At 36.0% G+C, this 24,352-nt stretch overlaps 1 protein-coding gene across 18 annotated transcripts in view; it reads right to left on the minus strand.

Annotated features, from left to right (window-relative positions):
* Positions 1-24,352, minus strand: part of DMD (dystrophin) — a 1,120,784-nt gene that overhangs the window by 312,176 nt on the left and 784,256 nt on the right. For all 18 annotated transcript variants that reach the window (XM_071750505.1, XM_071750583.1, XM_071750574.1 and 15 more), the window contains 2 exons: positions 22,139-22,240; positions 15,670-15,778 (listed from right to left, as the gene is read on the minus strand). In XM_071750505.1, the coding sequence (XP_071606606.1) occupies positions 15,670-15,778; positions 22,139-22,240 (211 nt within the window). The remainder of the gene's footprint in view (positions 1-15,669; positions 15,779-22,138; positions 22,241-24,352) is intronic.

Here is a 24,352-nt window from a genome sequence, read left to right on the forward strand (position 1 = left end):
AGAAGCACCCAACACTGAAGGACAGTATCTTTTTCTGCAGTCAAAAATGATGACAGGTGCCATAGATAGCTACCATTGGACTGAGAGGTATTTAACATTAAATTATTCGGAATTTCAAGACTGATTTTTACTTCTTAATTTTTTATTATTTACAAATAGATCACTATAAACTGTTGGGCTGTTTTTTCTCATTCTGTTAATCATGCAAAACCAGCTCAACGTGCAAAATATTGTGGCAGATGAGACTGTACTGAATTGCATGTGGTTAATTTTTTCTCATGTTTTAAAAATCCAGGTAAACAGGAAAAATACTGAAATAAGGAAAAAAGAAGAACACATGGCCGTTGCTTCACTGAGGTGGCTGAAACATTAGAAATGAGAGATGCCTACATAAATACCTACCACCCTTTAAAGTAGCTACAGAATCTCCATCTGAAGCAACTGTTTAAACAACACAATAGCTAAACCGGGAAAGCTGGAACAAAGCTGTGTAGAGCATGCCCTACATTTTCTGAGATGATGCTAAATGTGTTTACTGAGAACTAAGTATACATTATAAAGGATCAAGATACTGGTTTCCAGTTTTCACAATCTTCTTAGAGAGTAAACTTTCCCTGTGGGTTAGCTTGTCGTTTACAAAAAAAAAAAAAAAAAAAAAAAAAAAAAAAAAAACCAACAAAAAGAAAACAAAACCAAACCAAAAAAACAAACAAAAAAAAAAACCAAAAAAAACCACCACAAAAAAAAAAAAAAAACCACCAAAAAAAAACCCCATCAAAAACAAACAAATCCACCAATATGAAAACTACATTATCCATGCATAGTAAGGTTTTATTGCTTTCTAGTATTTCTGAGTATCTGATAGTTTTCCTGATCCTCATTCATGCTATTTCAGGAATGTGTGTCTGAAAATTCAAGTACCAGGTGATGGGTCAATAATCTGGCCACAAAGTTGGTTGGAACTTTAAAACAATCAGTAACATTAACTGATATTGCCAAGGAATTTAGCAACTACTTTCCATTAATGAGAAAGGTTTGAGTTACTTCACTGGTGAATCGGTGATCCTCTTTAGAGCTGCAGCAAAGGAAAAGACTGTGCACAAGCATCTAAATGACTGTCACTGCAAAAGCACCATATGATGTTGTCATTAGAAATACTGTATGATTACAATTTATCAAATCAACTACCATATACATTATCTATCTAGCCTGACTTAATGGCAATATCATACCATAAGAGACTCCTGCAAATGAAGACTCTTAATGACAAACATTGCAAGTACATTTGTTCACTCATCCATATCACTATCGCATTTCTGGAGTGCAGTCCTCGTACTTTTCCTTTCTGTAATTTAAAATCACATACCTGAGAATAACTATGAAGTAATTAATTATTGTAAAAGGCTGTTCTAAGACAGCAAATTTATCATTCAAATCACACAGATGAGAAAATAGATATGTCTTGTTCTAGCATTGAAAGAGGTTTGCAAGGGTTTGTTCTGTTTTGCTTTGTTTTTCTTTTTTGTAACATCTGACTGCTACAGCAGAGTAGCTTGTACAGTAAAAGATTAGCAGGTTTTAATATCAAAAGCAAAGCAGATAACTTTAAAGGATTTATTTCCTTCACTCTTTTGTTTCATTTTTTATATTTTTACACATAGATGTGAATGATTAATAGTAACAGTAACAATCCATACTCATCAGGTTTTCTTTCCCCTCTGCTGAAATTACTCCACATATTTTTTGCCAAGTCTATTTCATCTAAATTATAAAACCAAAGTAGAGGTTAGCTCTACTCAGTACCGGTGAAGCCTCATCAGATTCCTGTGTCCAGTTGTGAGCTCCCAGTAAAAGACTGATACAGAGCTACTGGAGAGAGTCCACTGAAGGGCCACAAAGATGATCAAGGGACTTAGGCATCTCTCATATGAGGAAAGCCTAAGACAACAGGGATTGTTTAGCCTCAAAAAGAGAAGACTCAAGGGGCATCCCAACAGCATGGATGAATGTCTATTGGGAGGATGAAACATAATTCAGTGTTTCATTCCAGAACTTTACCAAAGCAGTTAAGTGTGAAAAGCATGTGTAAGTGTTGACTTGCAGTCTTTACCCAGGGTTGAATGCTTAGGTCCACTTCCATCTGGCCTAAAGTTCATGTAAAGGCCTTGTATTTCCTCTGTGACTTCAGAGATTCTTAGACAACAGGAAAACAGCTGCTTAGTTTGACATTCACGGAGGTTAACAGATGTTGTCTTACCTCATAGGAAAATTTCTGTTCTTAGGAGTATTTCAGGTAAACTGAAGGAAAACTTTCTAAACTGGAACTCTGGAGTCTCCATAAATAGACTCAGGGTGTGTGGTAAGACCTCCTGCCACCCTGACAGGATCTCACATATTCTGGGCTGAGTATGCACTCAAGATTTTGTAAACTAATATTTATCCTCTAGTGGCAGATATTCTGAAAGAGGTGTGAAGTGCCCTTCAGGGAGATTTTCATTGCCTCAAACGACAACGGGGCAAATGGAATATTAGTAGTCTCTGACAGAAAACTAACCTACCCAGGTGGAGCCGGCAGGCCAGGTAACGACCGGTAACGACCGTTAACGACCGTTAAGGACAGTTAACGACCGTTAACAGCTGAGGGCGGTCCAACACCAGCCCTTCGGGTGGGGTGAGGGGACCCTCCTGAGGGCAGTGATTCCTGGAGCCTGAATCAACCTAGAGAGCCATGGGAAACCCGGTGTACATAAGGAATACCCAAGTGTTCAGTCTTGGTCAACTACCACCGACCCAACACCCTGCACCGGACCTTTGCCCCTTCGGAACTTGGATCGGCATCCCGAAGAAGCTACCCGACACAGGATGGTTGGACTTAGTTCTCACAGATCCAAAAATTAAAAGTTATATTGAACTGTAACAAGAGGCTACTCCTAATCTTCTAATGTTTAAAGTTCTAAATATTTAGATTTTAGCATCAGGAAACTTGAAATACTGCAGAGTAGACTGTAATGTACTAGCAGAAAAGCACTATCCAGTCTATAATCTCTAAACCTTCAAGATATGTCATCTGCTGCTACCAAATATCCAAATAATCTGTCCCACTTTGACTGAGCAGTTAAAACATTTGAGTTATCATATTATTTATAGCAATCACCTTCAGAAAGTGGTTGCACAGGATGTTTCTCTTCTGACGTTTATCTTCCCTCGGTACAAAAATATCACTTGAAACAGTGTATTAGTCTGTTTTCTCTCTTTCATGATTGCACAGATATGACATGGTTCATTCAACAGGAGAGATTAAATGATTGATTAAAATTAATAAATCAACATTAATTCCACGATTGGTAGCAATAGATCTCATTCTGAAACAATTTATCTGGAACAGCACTAACAGATTCTGTGACTCAAAGGAGATAGTTTGTTGGTTCTGTAATTGCATTTTGTTGTGAGGTGTTTTTTTTGTTTGTTTGTTTTGATGGGGATTTTAGGTTTTGTTTTTGGGGTTGGTTTGTTTGTTTTGGTGTTTTTTTGGTTGGTTGGCTGTTGGTTTTGTTGCTATTGTTTTGTTTTGTTTTTCCCCAATGAAAATTAATTTGTAAATAAATAAAAAAAAAAAAAACAACACAGAATAAGGTCCCCTTTTTTTAAAAATTATGTAATACATCAGAAACACAATTAAGAACTTGGTCTTTCAACTTATTTAAAGGTTATATCAGATCACTCCTGTGACACAACAATTCACAAAACCAAAAGGACAATTGAAAATCAAGACACTAAACACACTAACTTGTTACTTTAAAAGGAATTTCTTGTTGCCCTTTTCTGCTGTTTAACAATAAAGGAAACACCATAAAACAATAATAAGAGAAAAACGAAACAAAAAAGTAAAATGTCAAATATAAAGCTAAGAAACAATCTAACAATACTCTAAAGTAGGTGCAATTTTCAACTTGTTCATCTCAAAATACACTGGACAAAAGTCAAGACTATATTGATAATTTTTGCATCTTGATAACAGTCTGTAATGTTAAACTTTAAGAGTCAGAATAATAGGAATGTGTTATGAAACTGAAATTCAAATAGAAATAAGAAATACAGAATTAAGTCAATTGCAAGAAAAGTCCTTATTCTACTTCTATTATTCTGTTCATTTCAGTGTCGCTTCAAGAGAGGGTCAAACTGACAATTTGGAACAAATCAAACTCCTTTTTTAGATACTGAACTGGAACAGGATAAACAGCAAGAATGACAACAGTCCCCAAAGCCTCAAACCCCTTTCAACACCTCCTTTCAAGGCAAAGTCCTTAAGCAGAAGAAACGGAATCAGTTCACAGGAATGTTCCTGACTCTTCTTCTGAGTAGTTTTAAGTTCTGTTGAAGTTTTAATTATGTAAGGTAACTGTACCTAGCAGGCCATAGATTTTTGACAAGGAAGAAATTATACACCCACTAAACTTCATTTCTGTTCTAGTCAGGGAAACCCAGCTGCGTTTTCCTCCCTCTGAGGCAAACAGAGGAAGAATATCTGTAGCCTGTGGGATATGCACTGACAACATCACTCAATGAATTCATTATTTTAACACAAAGAACATTGCCTTCTGTAGAGACAGACCAAATAAACATTCCCTCCGTGGGCAAACCAGCAGTTCACTGATTTGGAGGTGGCACACCAAGCAGTTTTGCTTATTTCACAGGAGTTCTCAGTGTCATCTCAAAGGCACTTAACTGCACCTTCTGATCTTCACTAGGAACAATTAGACTCTGAACAGCACAGAGCACTTAACCACAAACCAACCAAACAAATGAAAAAACCCACTTAAGATTCAAAAATCTCCCTCTTCTATAAATAAACTTTCTTCTTTATGCAAACTACATATAAAATGTGGTTGTAAGTCCTTTCAGTATTTTAAGGATTAGCTGAATATCATAGAATCATAGAATTATAGAACGGTTTAGATCAGAAGGGACCTTAGAGATCACCTTGTTCCAGCACCCCTGCCATGGGCAGGGACACTTCCCACCAGACCAGGTTGCTCACAGCCAGATCCAGCCTGGCCTTGAACACTGCCAGGGAGGGGGGCAGCCACAACTTCTCTGGGCAACCTGTGCCAGTGTCACACCATCCTCACATGAAAGAATTTCTTTTTAATAGCTAATCTAAATGTACCCTCAGCTTCAAATAGTTCCCCCTTGTCATTTTGCTACATGTCCTTATAAAAAACCCCTCCACAGCTTTCCTGTAGCCCCCCTTCAGATACTGGAAGGCCATTATAAGATATACCTGGAACCTTCTCTTCAGGCTGAACAAGCCCAACTTTCAATTTGTCTTCACAGCATCTGTGCTATATTACTACCAACAGTTCTGTTACAGAAAAAATAAACATTTTTTTATACTGCTAGTGTTTTTGTTACAAATGTAGACATTTATTCAAGTGTCCCAGTCAAGATACTGGGACAATATAAACTGAAAGGCTAGTATCTCTTATTTAGTGTAACAGATACCCCAAAAAATCAGAAATGTTTGGTTTCACTTTCTTCATTTCAGCTGCCCCCATTGTTTTAATGGTTAACTGTGATATGAAGAGCCAGGAAACCCACAACTGAGAGAAATAAATTATTTCTGGCTTGCCTGTGCTCTGTATCCTATATTTTTATTACTGATTTGAGTTTTCCCACAGGTTCTTGTGATGTATATTTTAAAAGGCAAAGAAGGAAATCTTGAAGTAGGGGATTCAGAATTTTTTCAACTAAAATCAATAGCTAATATCTAAAATTAACATGTATTGTTACAGGTGTGAGTCAAATCCTGGTGTAATCTTCCATGTGGAGTATTTCACATGTCTGGCCAGAGAAGTCACAAAACATCTGACATTATAAACTGATTTGCAAAAATAAGCCATAATGTATATGAACATACATAAACAAATATATGTTCATATATGCTCATATATGAACAAACACTTACTTGTATAGTAATTGTGTGGATTATTATATGGACATTTTGGACAACAGACTTATTTTCTTCATAAGGTAAATACATATTTGACTAAATTGCTGTATATAGTAATTCATGGTGACCTCTTACAGATACTTTACTCTCTGATAAATAAAGTTTTACATTTCACAATGAAGAAAACAGTCAAGCACATTCAATACATATTCTTTTTCATGTTTCAGGACAATACATGGACTTTTTTTCTTAATCAACCATGAAATAAAAAATTCCATTTTTTTTAATGGACATTTTAACCTTTTTCATGAGAACTCTGAAAGGAAAACTGAGGAAGGCATTACATCAAAGGAGTCTTTTGGGGAACAGAAACATAAGCTTTTTACTGCTTAACACTTCGGATCCCACATTCATCTATGATACTAAGAACCCATTTAAAACTAATTTATCTGTAAAACATAGTAATAATTTGCATATGCAAAGCCACAGTCAATGGAGCTGTTAGTTGCCATATGTGGTCTACTTATATGTTTGGGTTTTTAAGGATAAATAACTTATTTGACTCTCAAAATTTTTGAACTAAAGGAAATATTAAGGAAAATGTTCCAGTCTCTTTTGGGATCTGTCGAAGTAGTTGAAAGAATCAACAGAAAGAGTCTCTTTGGTAAGATTAAGAGACTGTAAATATGCAATTTTATTTTTGAAATGTCTAATGATATAGCTTTTGCTTTTATTTAAATTAATATTTTAATAATGAAATCTCATGTTTGTATTTATTCCCTCTCCCCTATTCTCCCTGATTATTTTCATTAATTATTTTCTGCATCCCTAATTAGGTTTTCCAATATCTAGAAACTCACTTTTTGTTTTTAGGCAGTCTGAAGAGGTTCATAAGTTCAAGAAGTCAAACATTTATTTTTTAAACTGCATTTTTTCTGTTGTTGCTTTTAAAAGGGAGTATTATTTGTACCCCTGAAGAAAGCTTTTATTTTTTCCAAAGGATAGGAGTCTTTCTGAGGAAGCAGTCGTTGCAGTTGCTACAAATGTGTTTCATGAAAATGAATGTTTTGTATTACAGCACCCGTGGTGTTCCATCAAGTTCTGCCACATACTGGCCCTACAAAAAAAATACTGTGACAACATCTGTCGCAAATGATGCAAGCACCTCTCAGTATTCCTTTTGTCAGTAAAAGTAACAAGTTTCTTGATTTAGTATGCAGCTTTCAATTGGACGTCAATCTTTATGACAACAATTTACATTTCCACTATATTGCTACTGGCATGTAACCGAATTTTGGCAGATAGTTCTTTGATATAAGGAGAAAAACACTGCCAACAGCTCCAACTTTTACAGTGTCTTGAAAAAGTTGTCTACTCCACACTGACACAAAGACAGCAGTCCAAAATTTCAGTGAAAAACTTCATATGAGTCACAGCAAGACTAAAGAATTTTCTAGCTGGAGTACAAGAGGAGATTTTCATTTGCAAACTTTTCCTTATTTTAGCATTCTGTAGTTGAAGTAACCAGTTTGTATTTCTTTCATCATCTCACGCCCTCTGACTAGAGCAAAAATGTTAGAAACAATCATGAGCTTGGCTCCTCATTCTCTGTGGCCTCCACTCTGCCTATGATCAGTTTCTGCACTTGCTCACACTCTGGGTGGCTGTTTCTCTGTAGAACAGACCTAACCCTCTGGCAGCTCCAGTCTCCAAAGAAACATTAAGAAGGATGTCAGAGAGACATTGCATTTCTTGGTAGGATATGACCAGGATGTCACTGAGCACTGCTCCTTTCAGAAGGAAAAGCCAGCTTGCTTTTCTCTTTAAAAAGACAAGTCGATGAAGAACAGCACACGGGCCAAGAAGATTGTTTGGAGAAAGACCTACCTCTTTCTATTATTCCAGAAAATTAAAGAGATTTTCACTTAACACTGTGTCCAATAGACCTAATTACTACATAAAAGGAAACAGAGAATAGAGATTACTGTTATTTGCAAGCCCATGCTATCCAGCTAGTAAGGTATTATAGTAATTCAGGTTATTGTAACAAAAAGAAGGGAGAGAGACAGAGGAGGTTTAAAGCATGAAAAAAAATGTGTGATATAAAGCTAGAAACTGAGGTAGAAAATCTGAAAAAAGGGCATAAACTACCATTTTATGATGTATACATTATTTCTAGGGCTTTGAGAATTCCTTTTTCCATATCTTCCAGAATGAATTCCAATTCTCGATTCTGTCTGTGTTTTAAAAGTTATGCAACTGTGCTGCTGCCACATTTCTTGAAAATTATTAACATTGGATTCTGCAGAGTGTGCTGGATCTAATTCTAGAGAAAAAATAAATATTAATTTCATTCCTGAGCCATGTTACATGAGCCATGTAAAAAAGACCAACCATAACTATAACTTAGTTCTATGGTCTCACCTGCAACAGGTTATCAATAATAGTCTGATGAATTCTACAGAATGCTATTATTTGCATTTCACGGGATTTAATCAAAATTAATCCTGTATATCCTCCTGGTACTAATGACTGATCAAGAAATTTTGTGAAACAAAACAGGGAGCAAAGCCTGCTTCTCAGGAGAAAATACCAGATCATATTTTAAAAATGGAATAGGTGAATGTAGAACTTTGACTGATAATAGCATTAATCTTATTTACATTATAAATCTTGACAGCTGCATTTCCAACAACTTGTTATAGAACAAAAACCAGTAGACTTAGATTCCATATTGTCTTTAATAACTGCAAAGCAGCAGACTCCTGTTTTCACATGAGTAAATCAAAATAATTTATTATGATTATAATAAAAATTCTGAGTTGCAATCCACAGTGAGTTTCATTTAATCAAGTGAGCCTTGAAATATCAAAAAAAGTCCACATTTCCTTTGTAAGCTGCACTGTCACACCCATTTATTAGAGATACTTTCAAAGAGTAACCTGCTGCAAGGCCCCTCAAATAGGATGTAAAATATAAAGTTTTAATCTTCTTTATTTGTATTTAAATCAGGCTTTTGTGGCTTAGGTATATTTTGCATGTATTTTTCACCTGCTACATAATCCAGAAATGAATCCCCATCTCAAGGTATTCTATAGAGATCAAGATGAATTCTGAGAATCTTAGAGATTTGTGTTTATAAACTTACTTATTATGTTTTTATTCACACAGCTCTCAAGGCATAGTGTCAGCTTTTTATCCAGAATCTTTTCATTACTTCTCCCTGTTGGTGTTGCAGCACATGCTGTGTATGACCTCCAGAGATCCCTGAAGCTATATGCAGAGAGAAAATTGAATCCGAAAGCTTTATTAGACAAGTTTGTCTTCAGCTTGTGTCTGATGTCAGCTGTATTGAAAAATAGAACTGTTTGTGAAATTGGGTCCTGACCTTGAAAAATCTCCAATCAAATGGTAACAGATTCAGCTTTGTGCCATATTGCTATTCGTTAGATGTGGCACACACATTAGAAGCAAAAAACAACTTGTTAATGAAAATCAGATAGAATAATCAGGCAGCTTCTTTCCTGAACATGGAAACTAAATATATAGTGTAACAGGGACAATACAGGTTGGCATCTGTGAATCTCTTTACTGCTGAAGTCTGGACAGTAAAATGCCTCAAAAATAAGAAAATTTAAACTCTTTGTATAAACTAGTATTTTTTCCCTAATTCAAAAGTAATCAAAATAAAAGGTAAAGACATAAATCTATCCCTTTACTGTTCTGCTTTATACAAGAGTGAACAGCCTTTGTTACCCCAACTGCTCTCCACTGACTGAAGAATTCAAGATATTCTTCATTACACTTCCCTATTGAAGTGTTCCCTGTTAATTTTCTCTCTTGCTTTCAGTAACACTTTTCATGAAGTTAAACTGAACGATAATACTAAAACTATACATTTCCTTTAGATTCTACATACAAAAGCATCCGTAACTATGCAATTGTGGCCATGGCCATTATTGAAAATAATATTTCTGTCTCTAACAAGTGTCATGGTAGTGATCTTCCTTACTGGTGTCTTAAAACAAATGCTAACTAAAATGAACTACTGTTAGTAGGGTTGCCTTCTAATTCACTGTGGAACTCCTCATCACAACAGATGCCCACTGTGGATTTTTTGCTGTTCATCTCTGTGGAGAATGGTTCTGCAAAATTAAATATCTACCCTGTTACCAACATGGTATTTTAATAGCTGACAGTTCTTTTAAATGGTGAATGTTATGCACAATGTATTTTTAAATGTCAACACGTTGGCATTAGTATTGAAAACACTGCAGAAGCACACATTCCTAGAGTGTTCACTCTTCCCCAAGGAATTACTTTGAGTGTTCTCAGTATCAATTATACTATAGCAGCTGCTATAAACAATACAGGTGCTCTGATTTGCACATTTGCTTTTAATTTACCCTCTGAATACACATACTGTTATCTTTTCAGGTGCACTAATGAAGTGAACAAAAACATTTTTAAGACTAGCATTTGGAAATTCTGAGAAACACAGTTCTGAACTCCAGCATATGTGTTCACTCAAGCACTGAGCATAATATAAACAATGACTGCTTTGGAGAACATTAGCTATGAAATACTACAAAAAATGAGAATAGTATCTATTGTGTATCTTTGCCTAAAGCTAGTTGTTGTCATTTCGTTTCTTACATTTTTGTCTTTGTCTCTTGAATCTCTCTTAAATCAAATGGTTTGTTCATTTTTAAAGAGGCAGTGGGACATTACATGATCCAGCTTTGAAATTCATGGAATTTCAAGAGCTGTTGTTCCAAAACCAAAGAATCCTTCACCTCCTCTGAACATATTAAACGAAATATCACAACAGAACAATAGATCATTCAACTACGTATTTAATACAAAAATAGAACAGAATTCCACATGAACAAAATACAGACATTGGCACTATAGAAGCACTTTCAGTTTCTTAGGTCACTGGATTTTAGTTTTAAACCTTATTCAATTTCATCAAGATATGCATTTGCATATACATGCTTTTGTTTGCTGCTATTCTCCCTCAGAAACCTACAGTCTAAGGGACTGTATATTTTTACTAGCACCAGTACATATTTCTTATGTTCTGATTATATTTCAAGCAGTGTATATGAATTCCAGCTGCATTAAGCCACAGCAGTACAGATACTCAGAGAGTAAAATTTGTGAGTTTTTGCAAGAACTGTTTTGTAAGCTCTTAAAAGCCTACAACAAAGCACCTAGTCTAGGTGAGGATTTGTTTCATGGAGAAGTAAGAGGCAAGTCAAAGGATGCACTCCCTCAGCTAAAATCTCAAAGGATGAGCAAAGGAAATTCTGTTGCCACTAGTTTCCCCAGATTCATAAATAGAAGGTTTTATAAGCTCTGGAGGTGACAGCTGTGATTTTTTTAATGTACACACCAGCTGAATATGTGAGCTAATGAGCGATGAGTTCTGTTTCAGTTAAATCAACTGGTGAAGATTAAATCAGCAGCTCACAATCCTTGTGTTACAGCTTCCTTCTAATAGACTCAGCTTGATACATCACTTCTATCCCCTTCTCCTTTAATCATCCTAAATCCTGAAAAGCCACCTTCCACTGTACATGGAAGCCCATTCTGTGGCTCCATTCCTGCTGTCTCTGACTCCTACTCCCAAAGTGAATTATATTGAAAGCACAGAACAGTTGTTATTGCATCCATTTGAAGAAAGATATCTAAAGCTGATGGCTAATGCTGAGTGCTGATGATACAGGATTAGCTTTCTCCACATTTTTGGTATTAAACATACAGTAACTAACAATTTATATAAAGCCTTTCTGTTAAAAGCATCCCTAACTCTTACAATTTGCAAACCACAACTAACTAACTCTTTTTTTTTCTTTCACTTTTTTCAGACCTGCTACAAGGAAAGCTCCAAAATAAGACTGATAACTTGTAAGGTTTAAAGGGACAGATTCTACTTAATTTCAGAAGCAATTCAACCAGTATAATTGACACTAACTCTTACTTCACTTTTTTTTTTTTCATTTCCCAGTCATACATTTCTCTGTTTTGTTTCAGTAGGAATTTCATTAAAAAAAACAAAAAAAACCCAAAAAAACCCAACCCCAAAAACTTGTGTAAAAATTCTGTAAGAAAATGAACAAGATTGTACACAAAGTACTGTTCACTGAATAAGTTAAACAAACAGCAAGAATACCAATCACAGTTCTGCTACCTGTACATGCAAAAAAAAAATTAGTTGACAATGTATTTTCAACTATATTCATTCATAGGTACTTTTAAAGTTTCACTAATTTCAAGTGTAGCACAGTTGACAGTGGCCAAAATAGTCTCCTTAATGTCTTACTCAAATGAGAGCAAATCACAGAAAGTGTCTTTCTTGGGACCAAAGTCTAGAATGTCTTCCACCCCACAATGTATTCACATGGATTTATAAAGCTCTATATAACTTAAACTAACTTATTAAGTAAATACAGTGGTAGCACTTCAGTTCAAAAGAAATAATATGTGTTAAGGATGCTGTTAAAATCTGTCCCTCCTGTAAAAGCAGATTACAAAACAGCATTTCTCACCAGTAGAAACATTTCCAAACTGCTGGCTAAGCAATGCATTGAAGTATTTGGATAGAGACATTCACACAATTTCATGTTATTATGTCAAGTACAGATAGCAACTGTGATTTCCTTCCTGAATCATCTTTCTTGGAAGGTTTTAGACATACCCTTCAGCTAAGTGCATTTTCTGAGCAGGAAAAGTAGTTCTTGTTCATTATGCCCAAGGGCACACTGGACTCGTGGGATATGAAGGACTTTTTTTAGTGCTTCTTCTGCCAAAGAAGCTCTAATACACAGACCTGGAAATAATTGTAAACAGGTCCTTTTACCTCTGTAACAGCCACCAGATGGTATATATATAGTAAGACCCTCTGGCTGAGTTCTTGTAGCCAGACTAGACCAAATGATACCTGACAGGTCAGCAGAGGTTCTCCAATTACATCTTTATTCCCTGGTCACAAACACAGACATCAGCACTGTTAAATTCTGATGTCCACAGAGGTCTCTATAGGAGAAGGAAGTGAATAATTATCAATAGGAGATGCTGCCATTGCTTCATAGAGTCTTTCCAAAATAACATTGTTTATATTTTTATAAAATTGTTTTTTCAGAGATGATTGTTTAGATATTGAGAGGTTTGGTTAAAGATAGCTCTCCCATAGTCAACAGGAGTCTCTATACACACCAATGCACAGTACATGAGAATCAGCAGCATAGAACATGTAAGACATAAAAATGTCTGTATCGTAAGTGGTTAAAATAATGACAGAATTTATGGCATAGTGTACCAAAACCCATGACATTCAATCTCTCTTTTTCCCCCCCCCTCTCTCTCTCTCTTTTTTTTTTTTTTTTTTTTTAATATAAATACAAAAATACTTTAGTAACACATACCACTTTCTATCTTTTTAGAAACCTGCTGTAGTCTCAGCCTGGAGAAGAGAATGAATCACGTCCATGTGTATAAATATCTGATTGGTAAAGAAGAGAAAGCCAGACTGTCTTCAGCAATGCCCAGTGACAGGGTAAGAAGCACCATGCAAAAACTGAAATACTAGAAATTCTACTCAAATAGAAGAAAAAAAAACTTATTTTTCTTTTGTTTTTTTTTTTTGTTTGTTTGTTTGTTTGTTTGGGTTTTTTTGGAGTTTTTAAGTGTGAAAGTGGTTCAACACCGGAACAGTTTTCTGAGAGAGGTTATGGAGTCTTCATCCTTGGAGATCTCAAAACCAGACCAGACATGACCCTGAGCAACCTGCACTAATTGACTGTGCTGTGATCAAGAGCAATACATGTCTCCCCAGGTCCCCTTTGAATTGTACAGGTCTATGATGATACATCTGTAATGACATGACTGCAGTAAACAGACTCAAATAAAGAAAAATTATGAATTAGTGTTACAATCACAGGTTCAATTTTTAAATGTTCTTGGCAGTAGAAAGGAAATATATCTTACTTCCTGCTTAATCTTTTATATAACACCAGTGCTTTCATCTTCTGCATGCATAATTCCATCTGCTGAGTCTCAGAAATGTCAGTAGTAGTCTGAGCCTACATCTTGAATTATGGTAAATGAGTAATTTTGCAATTCTTCATCTAAAGATAAGTTAATATAGGGATCTATTTCACTACTACTCTGTGTTCTCTCTCATGTTTTGTATTGCCTTTGTAACAACACATACACAAGCTGCTAACACTCCCTCTCCCCTCTGACATAACCTGCTGACATGCAAAACTGACACAGCAAATTTAGTGACCCAACACAGCAAACCTGACAACACATCTACAGTTCCCCCGTGTCATTACATGAATTACATTACATACCTAAGCACAAAATCCTGTAAAGCAAGGACACTAAGGTACTAAAAGTTTTAAAAAATAATGATGGCATTTACCCCTTTTTAGAAAATAGAAATGATTACCACTGGAACCACAGAAGTTCTAAATGACTAAAACTTAATGATAGTTCCTATTTTGTAAGACTCAACCTGTCATAAGAAAGTCATCTGCTTTGCTTCAATTGATATGTGCTATTCTGACAGAAGCTGGACTGTCTTCCCATACTGAATATTCCAGAATCTCTCTATATGGTGCAATTATTCACTTCTCTGCTCTTCTGCTTTGCTGGAGAAATCTCCAGTTTTGTCTTGTCTTGTATGCTTCCCATTAAAACATGTTAAGAGCAAGAGAGATGGATACTCTACAGTAACCAACTCCAAGGTGATTACTGTTGTTGTATCACAGCCTGGGTTACAGACAATCCAACAGGGGGCAGAAAAAATTCTTTATGCACCCACATCTGATAAGCAGCTTTCCAAATTGTATGGGTGAGTAACATTCTTCATCTGAGCAATTGCAATAGTTCAATATCAAGTAAAGAATCTTAGAGACTTTAGGAACTCAGTTAAACCAGTGATTCCACTAGGTATTACTTTTCCACCCATGCTTAATCACTACATTTCAAAGGAAAGCAGTGGGAAATAAAATCCATTTATCAAGGAGATAAAAATGAGTTTGTAAGCCTTGTAGGAAAGCAGCGGGTGCAAAGAGATATGGAAAGAATATAGTGTAAATATTGCCCAAATAATTTAAATTACATGAAGATCAAGTCTTCTGTTGTGGATTCATGAACTGAAGACACCCAGAGATGTATATCAGAGACTTAATGTTTAACTGCAGAATTACTCTTACCGTGTTGTCATACAGACTTTTTTACAAATACACAAGCTTTGTCTTGAAATAGTCTCAGTTCACTGCCCTACCATAAAAAGTAATTTCAGAAATTCATTCTATGATTAATTTACTCCCACTTGACCAGCGATATTATCTTTCAATTTAAATAGTTCTCCCTTCATAGTTTTTCCTCCGTGAAAATATGTAGAAAGTGAAATTCTCATCTTTTCATAGAATAAACAAGACTTTGAAATAGTAATAATTTGAAAAGCATACTGCAGTCTTTTCATCAAATTCATAATCTAATTTGTCTTCTGAGACACATTGCACAAAAAAGGAAAGGAAGTGGTAAAAAAGCAAGTTGGATACTGCAGAAGCACACCTCCTGTTTACAAGCTAAAGCTGAAATTTTTAAGGATGCAGAATGAATTTACACATTCTCCAGCCATTTTCATTTTAACTGTGTGATTCATAATTAATGTCAAATATTGCATATACTAAAGCACTTACAGACACCTGAAGGGTAAAGGCCAAATGCTCCCAATGCTGGTTTTTCCTTTAGTTGTTGAATTAAATGGTTTATTGCCTTCCAGTCAGCGTTCAGGTCTTCTAATTTTTTCTGGAATAGAAAATAAGAGTATATTAAATTTATAATACATAGATTATTGCAATTAAATGTAAAATAAAGAGGTTTAACTTTTTTCCTTTAGATGACGGACCATATGCATTAAAATAAGCCAAAAAAGTCGAAACAGCAATCAATTTTCTCAAATGGGAGAGAGAGAGAGAGAGGAGTAAAAATCCCTCACAGTTTAGCTGCTAAAGAGCTTCATGATATCAGGGTCCTGAAAGCATCTTTAAGGAGGAAAGTCTGGCTGCTGAAGCTCAGTGCAAACTTCCACTGCAGCTGCCTGACCTTGCTCACAAGCTGACCTCCTGGACCAGCCTCAGCCTGTTTCCATCCCCATGTCCCTGCCCAGCCACCTGGGACTCTGTTTGACACTGATCCCCTTCACCAGGCCTAATCCCAACCCCCACTTAGGGGCAGCCACCCTGGCCTGCCCTGTTTCTTGGCTGGGGACAGCAGGAGGGGGTCTGGCTGGTGAAACCCTGTCCTGCAGCCCAGTGGGGAGCCCCTGCTTCTCCCACCTCTCATGGAGCAATGGTCTGTAGGGGTTGACAGACCTTTACACCTTTTCAGGGAACATAGGACAGCTTCTTTTTTTAACATATCACAGAAAGGTGAGCCTCTTTAGCACTACAAACCTGGATACTAATTTTTTAAAATGAAAATACAAAGGTGAATTTTGTGTTAAATAGAATAAATAGAACTTGTCAATAAAACCTCTGACTTGTAATATGAAATGCAGAACACATTCTTCCACCTATTTGGAAAAAAAAAAAAAAAAAGTCTTATGAGTCTTCAGGGAGTCATGAACTTCAGTGTGTGGGCACACAGTCCTGACCAGTAATGGATGAGCTCTAACTTTTAAATAAAACCTAAGTGAAAGCCTGGAGTGTGAATTATATCAGTCCTCAGGTAACCCTGGGAGGCATTTAGACTTGAAAATGTTTCTACCTCTCTTTCTTCCTTGCTCTAAGGACTGTAAAGAAGGATGAAGCGGTGCTAATTCAATGCAGGCATCTCTGAGCTCTAAAAAGGAGACTGCATTTCTTTTTCTAAGTTGCTCCCTGATCACTACAAAAAATCAGCAGGGTGTACCGGTGCCACTCAGGAATGCTTTTACTATTCTTGTGTCCAATTCACAATTAGATATACCCAAAATCTAAACCACAAATCAGCCATGATGAAAACAGGATGCCTGCTAGGAAAGGTACTTTTATTACCTAGAGCCTAAGATGACAGTGGTTAGTAGGAGAGGGATAGGGAACAACGCTCATTAAACTCAAGTGTACACACACTCACAGACACTGAGGGAGCACGGTATTATACTCTGATATGTCAGAGTATAATTTGCCTTAATCTTTGCCATAAATGCTCTAAACCTGAAAAATTCTTTTATATCTGTCAGTAATGGTGGCCAAAATATTACCTGGTAAGAAATCTGAGCAGCTTTTTGGGTGAATACATTTTCATAGGGCAGGAAAGAAGGGATACAATCTGCATAAGGTAATAAAACAACATTTTTCCCTCTAAGACCAGTTTAAAAGATGTATTAAAAATAAAATATTAGATTAAAACCAAAATAATCAGAGATTCTCCTTGATAACAGACTATGAGGACTAGGTAGTAAAAGCTATCATGGACGTATCAAACTATGCACAATAAATGCAACTTATAGGACAATTATACATATGTTTTATTTATGTGTGGATCACGGGCACAAAGAAGCACACATTGGACCCATTTTACGGCAGATTTTAAAGTGAATTTTTTTTTTCTGTTGTGTTTTTTTTTGTTTGGTTGGTTTTGTTTTTTTCTTGTTTTTCTTTTTTTTTTTTTTTCTGTGTTGAAGTCCAAGCACCTACTTCCAGAGTTTAAAATGCAAAGGACTGCTCCAAAATCTATTAATTCAACAGTAGCACAGAGTGCAGGAAGTACTTAAAAGCAGGGGACGTTACACTATCAAAGTCTGGCTTTATTTTACAATATATTCACCATAACTCCAGATAGAGATACAGATGTTATAAATATAACATTGGTCCTCATTACGAGTAGCTGCTTAGTCAATCATTTACATGAATGTGAGCCTCAGATTTCTTTCCAGCAATGATAAAATATAAAACATGCCTACCACAGACATTAGAAAGGGTTCTTTGATGCATCTAGTGACATCTATGCCACTAATAAGAGAGTAGCTGGTTCCAAACTCTTTTATCAGAATTATAGTTTGATCCTACCTTCCATCTGCCACAAGATTACCATGTATGCATTAAAATATTAACTTATTGGAGCACAATTATTTTGTTATAATTGCAGCTGTAGAGCTTTTGTGACAAGTATATTTCATTGAGGAACACTTTTATTGATTTATTGATTTCCTTTAAATATCAGCACCAGTGCAATTTAGGTGAGGTTAATACACATACATGAACTAATCTCATTGACAGAACTAGAATTGGGTATTTAGGAGCATTTAGAGAGAGAAAAATCATGTACTCCTGTAAATGTAAGACTTAGGATAATTAAAATGAGTTCCTCACAACTTATTCTCCCAGCAAACATGGGAAAAGGACAAATTGAATCACAGAATCATGAACTGTCACATCTGAAAAAGACATCTTAAGATAACCACGTCCAACCATTAACTCAGAAAAAAACTCACTCCTGTGCACTAAAGCATGTCCTGAAGTGCCACATCTACCATGTTTTTTAATACCTCCAGGGAGGGTGACTCCAGCACCTCCCTGGGCAGTCCATTCCAAAGCCTAACTACTCTTCCAGTAAAGAAATTCTTCCTAATATCTAGCTTAGGCCTCCCCTGCAGCAACTTCAGGCCATTTCTTGGCAACTTTCAGTCCTGCTTGTTCTCTAGAGCCTTCACCAGCTTGGCTGGTCTTCTCTGGATATGCTCAGGCAACTTGATGTCCTTCTTGTAGTGAGGGGCCTAGAACTGAGGACAGTATTTTATGTGAGGCCTCACCAGTATGGAATACAAGGGGACAATCACTTCCATTCACCTGCTGGCCACACTCTGATGCAGGTCAGGATGCTCTTGGCCTTCTTGGCAACCTGGGCACACTGATGGCCCAATGTCAACCAGCAACCCCAGGTCTTTTTCTGCCAGGCAGCTTTCCAGCCATTCTTCCCCAGGCCTGTAGCATTGCCTGGGGTTAAGTGCTGTGGCAAGGGGACTACAGCTCTTCCATTGCCATAGAAAATCTTTCCTGAACAAACTCTTCTGTTTAACTGCTGTTAATCAGACCCAGGAGACTGGGTCTTAAGTTCTTTCTATTGCCACTGTCACCAGCAATAACCTCTCCCTCCCCCACCTGCAAAAGCTTTACAGAATTGCATTTCAAAAGCATGAAATCCATTTATAAAAGGGAATAAGTCTGATTATTAAAGTGCTACTGCTTAAAGGATCACAACGTCTCATTCCATTCTTGACTCTGTATCAGCACATACTAGGATTTCACTTGCCAACATTTTTACAGATTCCAATATCAGCACTTTTAATATGCTTAGTGAAGGTGTGAAAATATACTTATTTCAGTAGCATAACTATGAGATAACATTAAGCATGTGTCAATACAAATAAATGGGATTTAATTTACATTCAAAACACTATTATGAGAGTTTACTGTTAAGGTTGCAAGGGTAAACAGCTAAGCATTAGCAAATGCCACTATAAGGAAAATTATGAAAATATTAATTCAGATAAAATGCACATAATTGCACCAATATCTTTAATTCCCTGACATATACAGTTTTGTAGCATGGGAGAGATTTGCAGCATGAATGTGTCTATAGGACCTCTACTTCATGATGTATTGAAAAGAATGGGAATATTGTGGTGAATTAGGAAAATTAGGAAAAAAGGAGGCTAAGACATGGGTGCCTCAGAGAACTAAATAACCTACAAAGTTGCAAAGCAATGCTATGCATGTAATTCATGCTTTTAAAGAGGCCATGTAATTTTGTCTTTTTTTCTGTGCCACAAAGAGTATAGGTATTGAATTGCTGCTCACAGTAAGAGTGCTGCCCTTATTGTGTACTTAATTATGTAGGGCTCAACCTAAACCAAGGCCACCAGAGAATTTTCTAATTCAAGAATTTTCTAAAATTTTGAGTGCTTAACTTTGCAACACATTTTCAATAACAATTTATTTCTGCTTCCACAAGAAACTTTATGTGTAAAAAACTATGTTGACATTTGTGGAAAAGTCTTTACTGGAACAAACAAATAGTAGACAGTGATGGAAGTTACGCATGAAGAGCAATGATAGAAGAATAACTCAGTATAAATGGTAGAAATTTAAGGAAACCTACATCATCAAGAAAGAAACTCAGCTGTCTTGGAAGTCATGGTTTTATGGCTGACTGTACAAGACAGACAGTGAACCAGAAATTAACTTCACAAGTAGCTCAATTAATTGAACTACAGAAGGTAATGAAAAAAAGTAAAATGCAATTAAATAGGGACTAGAAATTAAATAGTACTCCACGAGTAGCTACTAATTTCCTCACAGACACATTTTATAATATCATTGTCAAAACTGCAACTCAAGGAACAGCATAATCTCTATTTAAAGAGTTATCATGTTCCAGTAAAACTGGTAGAAATTGGAGGCTTTCAGTGTCTTTGATCTGAACATGTAGAAGAGAAACCAAGTGCACATCTCTGTCAGAAGTTTGGCTGAAACAGAATCATTTCACACCATTTATACTGGTGTAATGGCATATAAAAGAAGAATTAGTTCTCTATGTAAATGCAAGCATTCATTCTTTAACTCTTAATATGCAACTTAAAAGTCTAGAAAGCTGGGGTTTTTTGTTTTTTCAAGTGCTTTTGTTAAAATGTTAAGCAAAATCCTCTAAGACTGTAGCTGCAGTAATATGAAAGGAGTAAATGTGGTTATTGCAGAATGATTTTTATTGCAGCATCCATACAGTGTGCAGACATCATGTTTCAGCTCCAACAAAACCAGCATTGTACTAGCTAAGGAAAAGAGACAACATAGACCAGCACATTGCTGCTGTCCTCCCTGGTTTGCACTCTACTTTTAAGTCACCTTGATTTCACATCTTTTAGTGTTTTATCAGTTAAAAAAAAGATCTCATTATTTAAAAAAAACATATATATCAAAGGGGACAATAACCATATAATTCTTAAATATGCATTGATTTCTGAAGTGGAGATAAGTGTATACATGTGAATGGAGATCTGATGGTGGGATTTACAAATAATTTAGAGGAAATTTCATAGAAGTAGGAAAATAATACTCCAAGTATTAAGTAGAGATGGGAAAGCAAGAAATTCATTGTAGAAGTCACCTACAGAGATCCTCACTGTATAAGGAAAACTGTTTTCTGTAAAATGAAGTTATTGAGTGCTGTAGGTTTAGAGGAGCTCTAAATACAAGTTTACTACCTCCGGCCAGTCAGAAGCAATTGCAGTAAATACCTAGCATAATCAACAAGCCACTATTACAACTTCAGGGAAGTGTTAATCATAATGCTTACAGATATTTCATTAGCATTATAAAGCCACAAATGAGATCAAGCTCTGGTTTATATGGTAGTGACCTTACTTGTTTGGTCTCCCACTCCACAAGTGGCTGAAGCATACATGGGAGGCTGTTTGCTGATAATTTTCATGTTCTACAGGATAGAAAATTACACTCTAGTCTTAATGAAGGTCTATGTGGTCTTTAGGAAACTCAGTGTAAAATATCCCCTACAAACTGATTGCTATGACATGGAAAAGGATTCTGTTGTAGATTTTCCTAAAAAAGAATTGGTGGGAGGCATTAGCCTTCTTAACTATGTATCCTCTGCTCCAAAGCAGAATAGAGTCAGTCATTCTTCATGAATTTTGGCAGAGAAGTTGAGTGGGAAATTTCTGTTTTACCACCTATTCTTTCCTTCACCATGGACAAAAAATAAAGCAATGGTGTCTCTTTGTGACTTGACTCTTACCTTTTCTAAAAAAAAATGTTAATTGCTTTTAATTGACAGAATTTCTGAAAGGGAAATTGAAAATAATGGTGCTTAAAAACATGTTATATAATGCCATTAATTAGGCAACAACAATTACATTTGCTTTCAATGTGGATTATTCTTGAATAGGTAAAACAATCTTCACGTCAAAGCCAATATTCCTATCACAATATGCAAAAATTTTCTGGCTGGGAACATTAAATTTTTCCTGGCTATGCAGTCACAGAATGGAACAAATGCTATTTGCCAAGTTCTTTCATTGATTTTAAACAGAGCACATCAAGGACAAGTGTACAACAGGGGAAGCATAACCCATTACGCAGTAATGGATATTGCTAAAGGTTGCTTCATTACCTTTATTGGATGAGTGCCTGGTTTTTCCTTATATAAATGACACCCTTTAGACAAAACCTCTTCCACATTCGGCTGTTTAGCCTGCACTGCTGCTTCAGTTTCCTGAAAAATAAAAACACATGCCATGTAGATTAACAGTATCATAAGCAATACCACTGAAAAGTTTTCAAGCTCCATGGAAGTTGTAAAACACCAGTAGATTAGTTTCTGCTCAGGACTGGTTGCTGGTAAAACTTAGGGATTGTAGCAGCTAAGGATAAAGAGGGTCACCAGAGAAAACTAAATCAAAGAAGGATAGAAAAGAGTGATGCTAACAAAATCATGAGCAATAAATCGCTTCATCCTGAAGTTTTCAATAAAACAACTATAAAGCTAACACTGATTCCTACTAGGAAAGACAGGCATCATAAATCCCATCTAAGCAGCTCTGTCTTTTTGTCTGTTTTACATTGCTAACAGATTAAAAATTCACCGGTTAAAAATTAGTTCATACAGTACCTGACATAAAAACCATATCAGGAGATGAAAAGATACTGAATTTAGGAAAATTAAAAGCATTACTAGAAAACTGGTGGTAATGATAATAAAAGAGTACTTTCCTAGTCAAACATTCATATTAATTAATTAAAAACAAAAGCACAGGAGTAGTGACAGCTACTGGAGGTAATGGGAAGCATATGCTATAAGCAAGGGCAACCTACTGAATTAACAGTATCATGTTCCCTAGCAATTTTTAATCTAGAAAGGTATAATCCATGTGCTAACATAAAGTAACTGTAAGAAACCCTTCTCAACATACTCATTTCATCAGGCAATGACCAAATAAATAACAGGTAAAGCAGTACACATAGATACTCAAAAGCAAACAAGCAAACAAACAAAAACACAAAACCAAACAAACAAAAATCCAAACAAAACTCCCTCCCCCAACATTTCTGAACTGTCTAAAAGATAAACTACACCTAGAGTTCTAAGATTCGTATTGTTTTCATTTTTAAGTAGTATAAGAAAAAAAATGAAAACAAAAAAACCAAAACCAAAACAAGATCCCAAATTTACTCGCGATTTTAAAATTAACTTCTTGTTTTCCTCTGTTCACTCTTCCCCCACCTATTTTATAGCTTGATTACCTTGTCCTAACCAATACTGCAGACTATCCACTGACCCTCCAACTTTATTTTCTATCCACAACCTCAGTTATCATTAGTGTGACAGCAGAAAATATTGTGTGCCAGGCTTGTCACTATCTGATCTGACATATCATTTCGTTGGTGGAAATCTGCTCTTCTTTGCTCTGCAATAAACTGGCTGAAATCTATGTAATTTCAAGTCTCAGAAAGGGGACATTTTGCTCCTCTATTTCAGCTCAACATAGAAAATATGTCTACAGCACTGCCTGAAATTTTACTTACAAAACGTTATGGACAAACAGTAAAAATAAAAGGTGTTGATAAATCCATTATTGTCTCCCATCTGTCTTTTCAAGCATTGTTTATCAATAGCAAATGAAGTGAATTGAAACTTGTTGGATATCTTGGAATGATATTTGAAAAATTTGCATTTAATTGCTTTTGTTATGGATTTCAACATTAATGAGATATACTTGTAGGCGTTCATAGAGAATGAGTGCTGAAAAGCAATGCAAAGTAAATGTTGGGGAGAGGAAGGCAGATTATTAATCTTTTCAAGAAGCCCTCATTAAAGTCCAACTTTCTTTTTGTTTCAGTACTAGGTTAGCTTTTTACTACCCTACTCACTTTTTTCAAGAAAAAAAATAATTGTCAAAGAATGTTAATGAAGAAGGTGATTTTCTGCCTATTCTGAAGAAAAATAGGCACTTTAATATTTGTTTTGATGCTTTGTTGTTTGGAGGGGTTCTGGCTTGTTGTTGAAAACTAAGCCATCTGCAGTATTTTGCTAATATTTTGTGTTGTGTTATTCTACGTGTCTCACTTATGTTATTTTGTAACAGCACCACCAGCTATCATAAAAAATCCTGTATCAGGAAAAACACATTGCAACCCCCTGCAGCATCCAAGAATGTCAAGATCACTATAGGTGCACCTACACTGCTGGTTTACCCTGCAGCATGGATATGCATTTCAAGTGGATCTCACAGTTTATCCCACTCATTGGGCTCTGGTTTCCACTATGGACTGGTCTGGGAGCACACAAACTGGTTTCTCAGAATGGAAGGTGCACTGTAGGAGAGCA

The sequence above is a fragment of the Heliangelus exortis genome, chromosome 1 (genome assembly GCF_036169615.1).
Source record: "Heliangelus exortis chromosome 1, bHelExo1.hap1, whole genome shotgun sequence".
Taxonomy (NCBI): Eukaryota; Metazoa; Chordata; class Aves; order Apodiformes; family Trochilidae; genus Heliangelus; species Heliangelus exortis.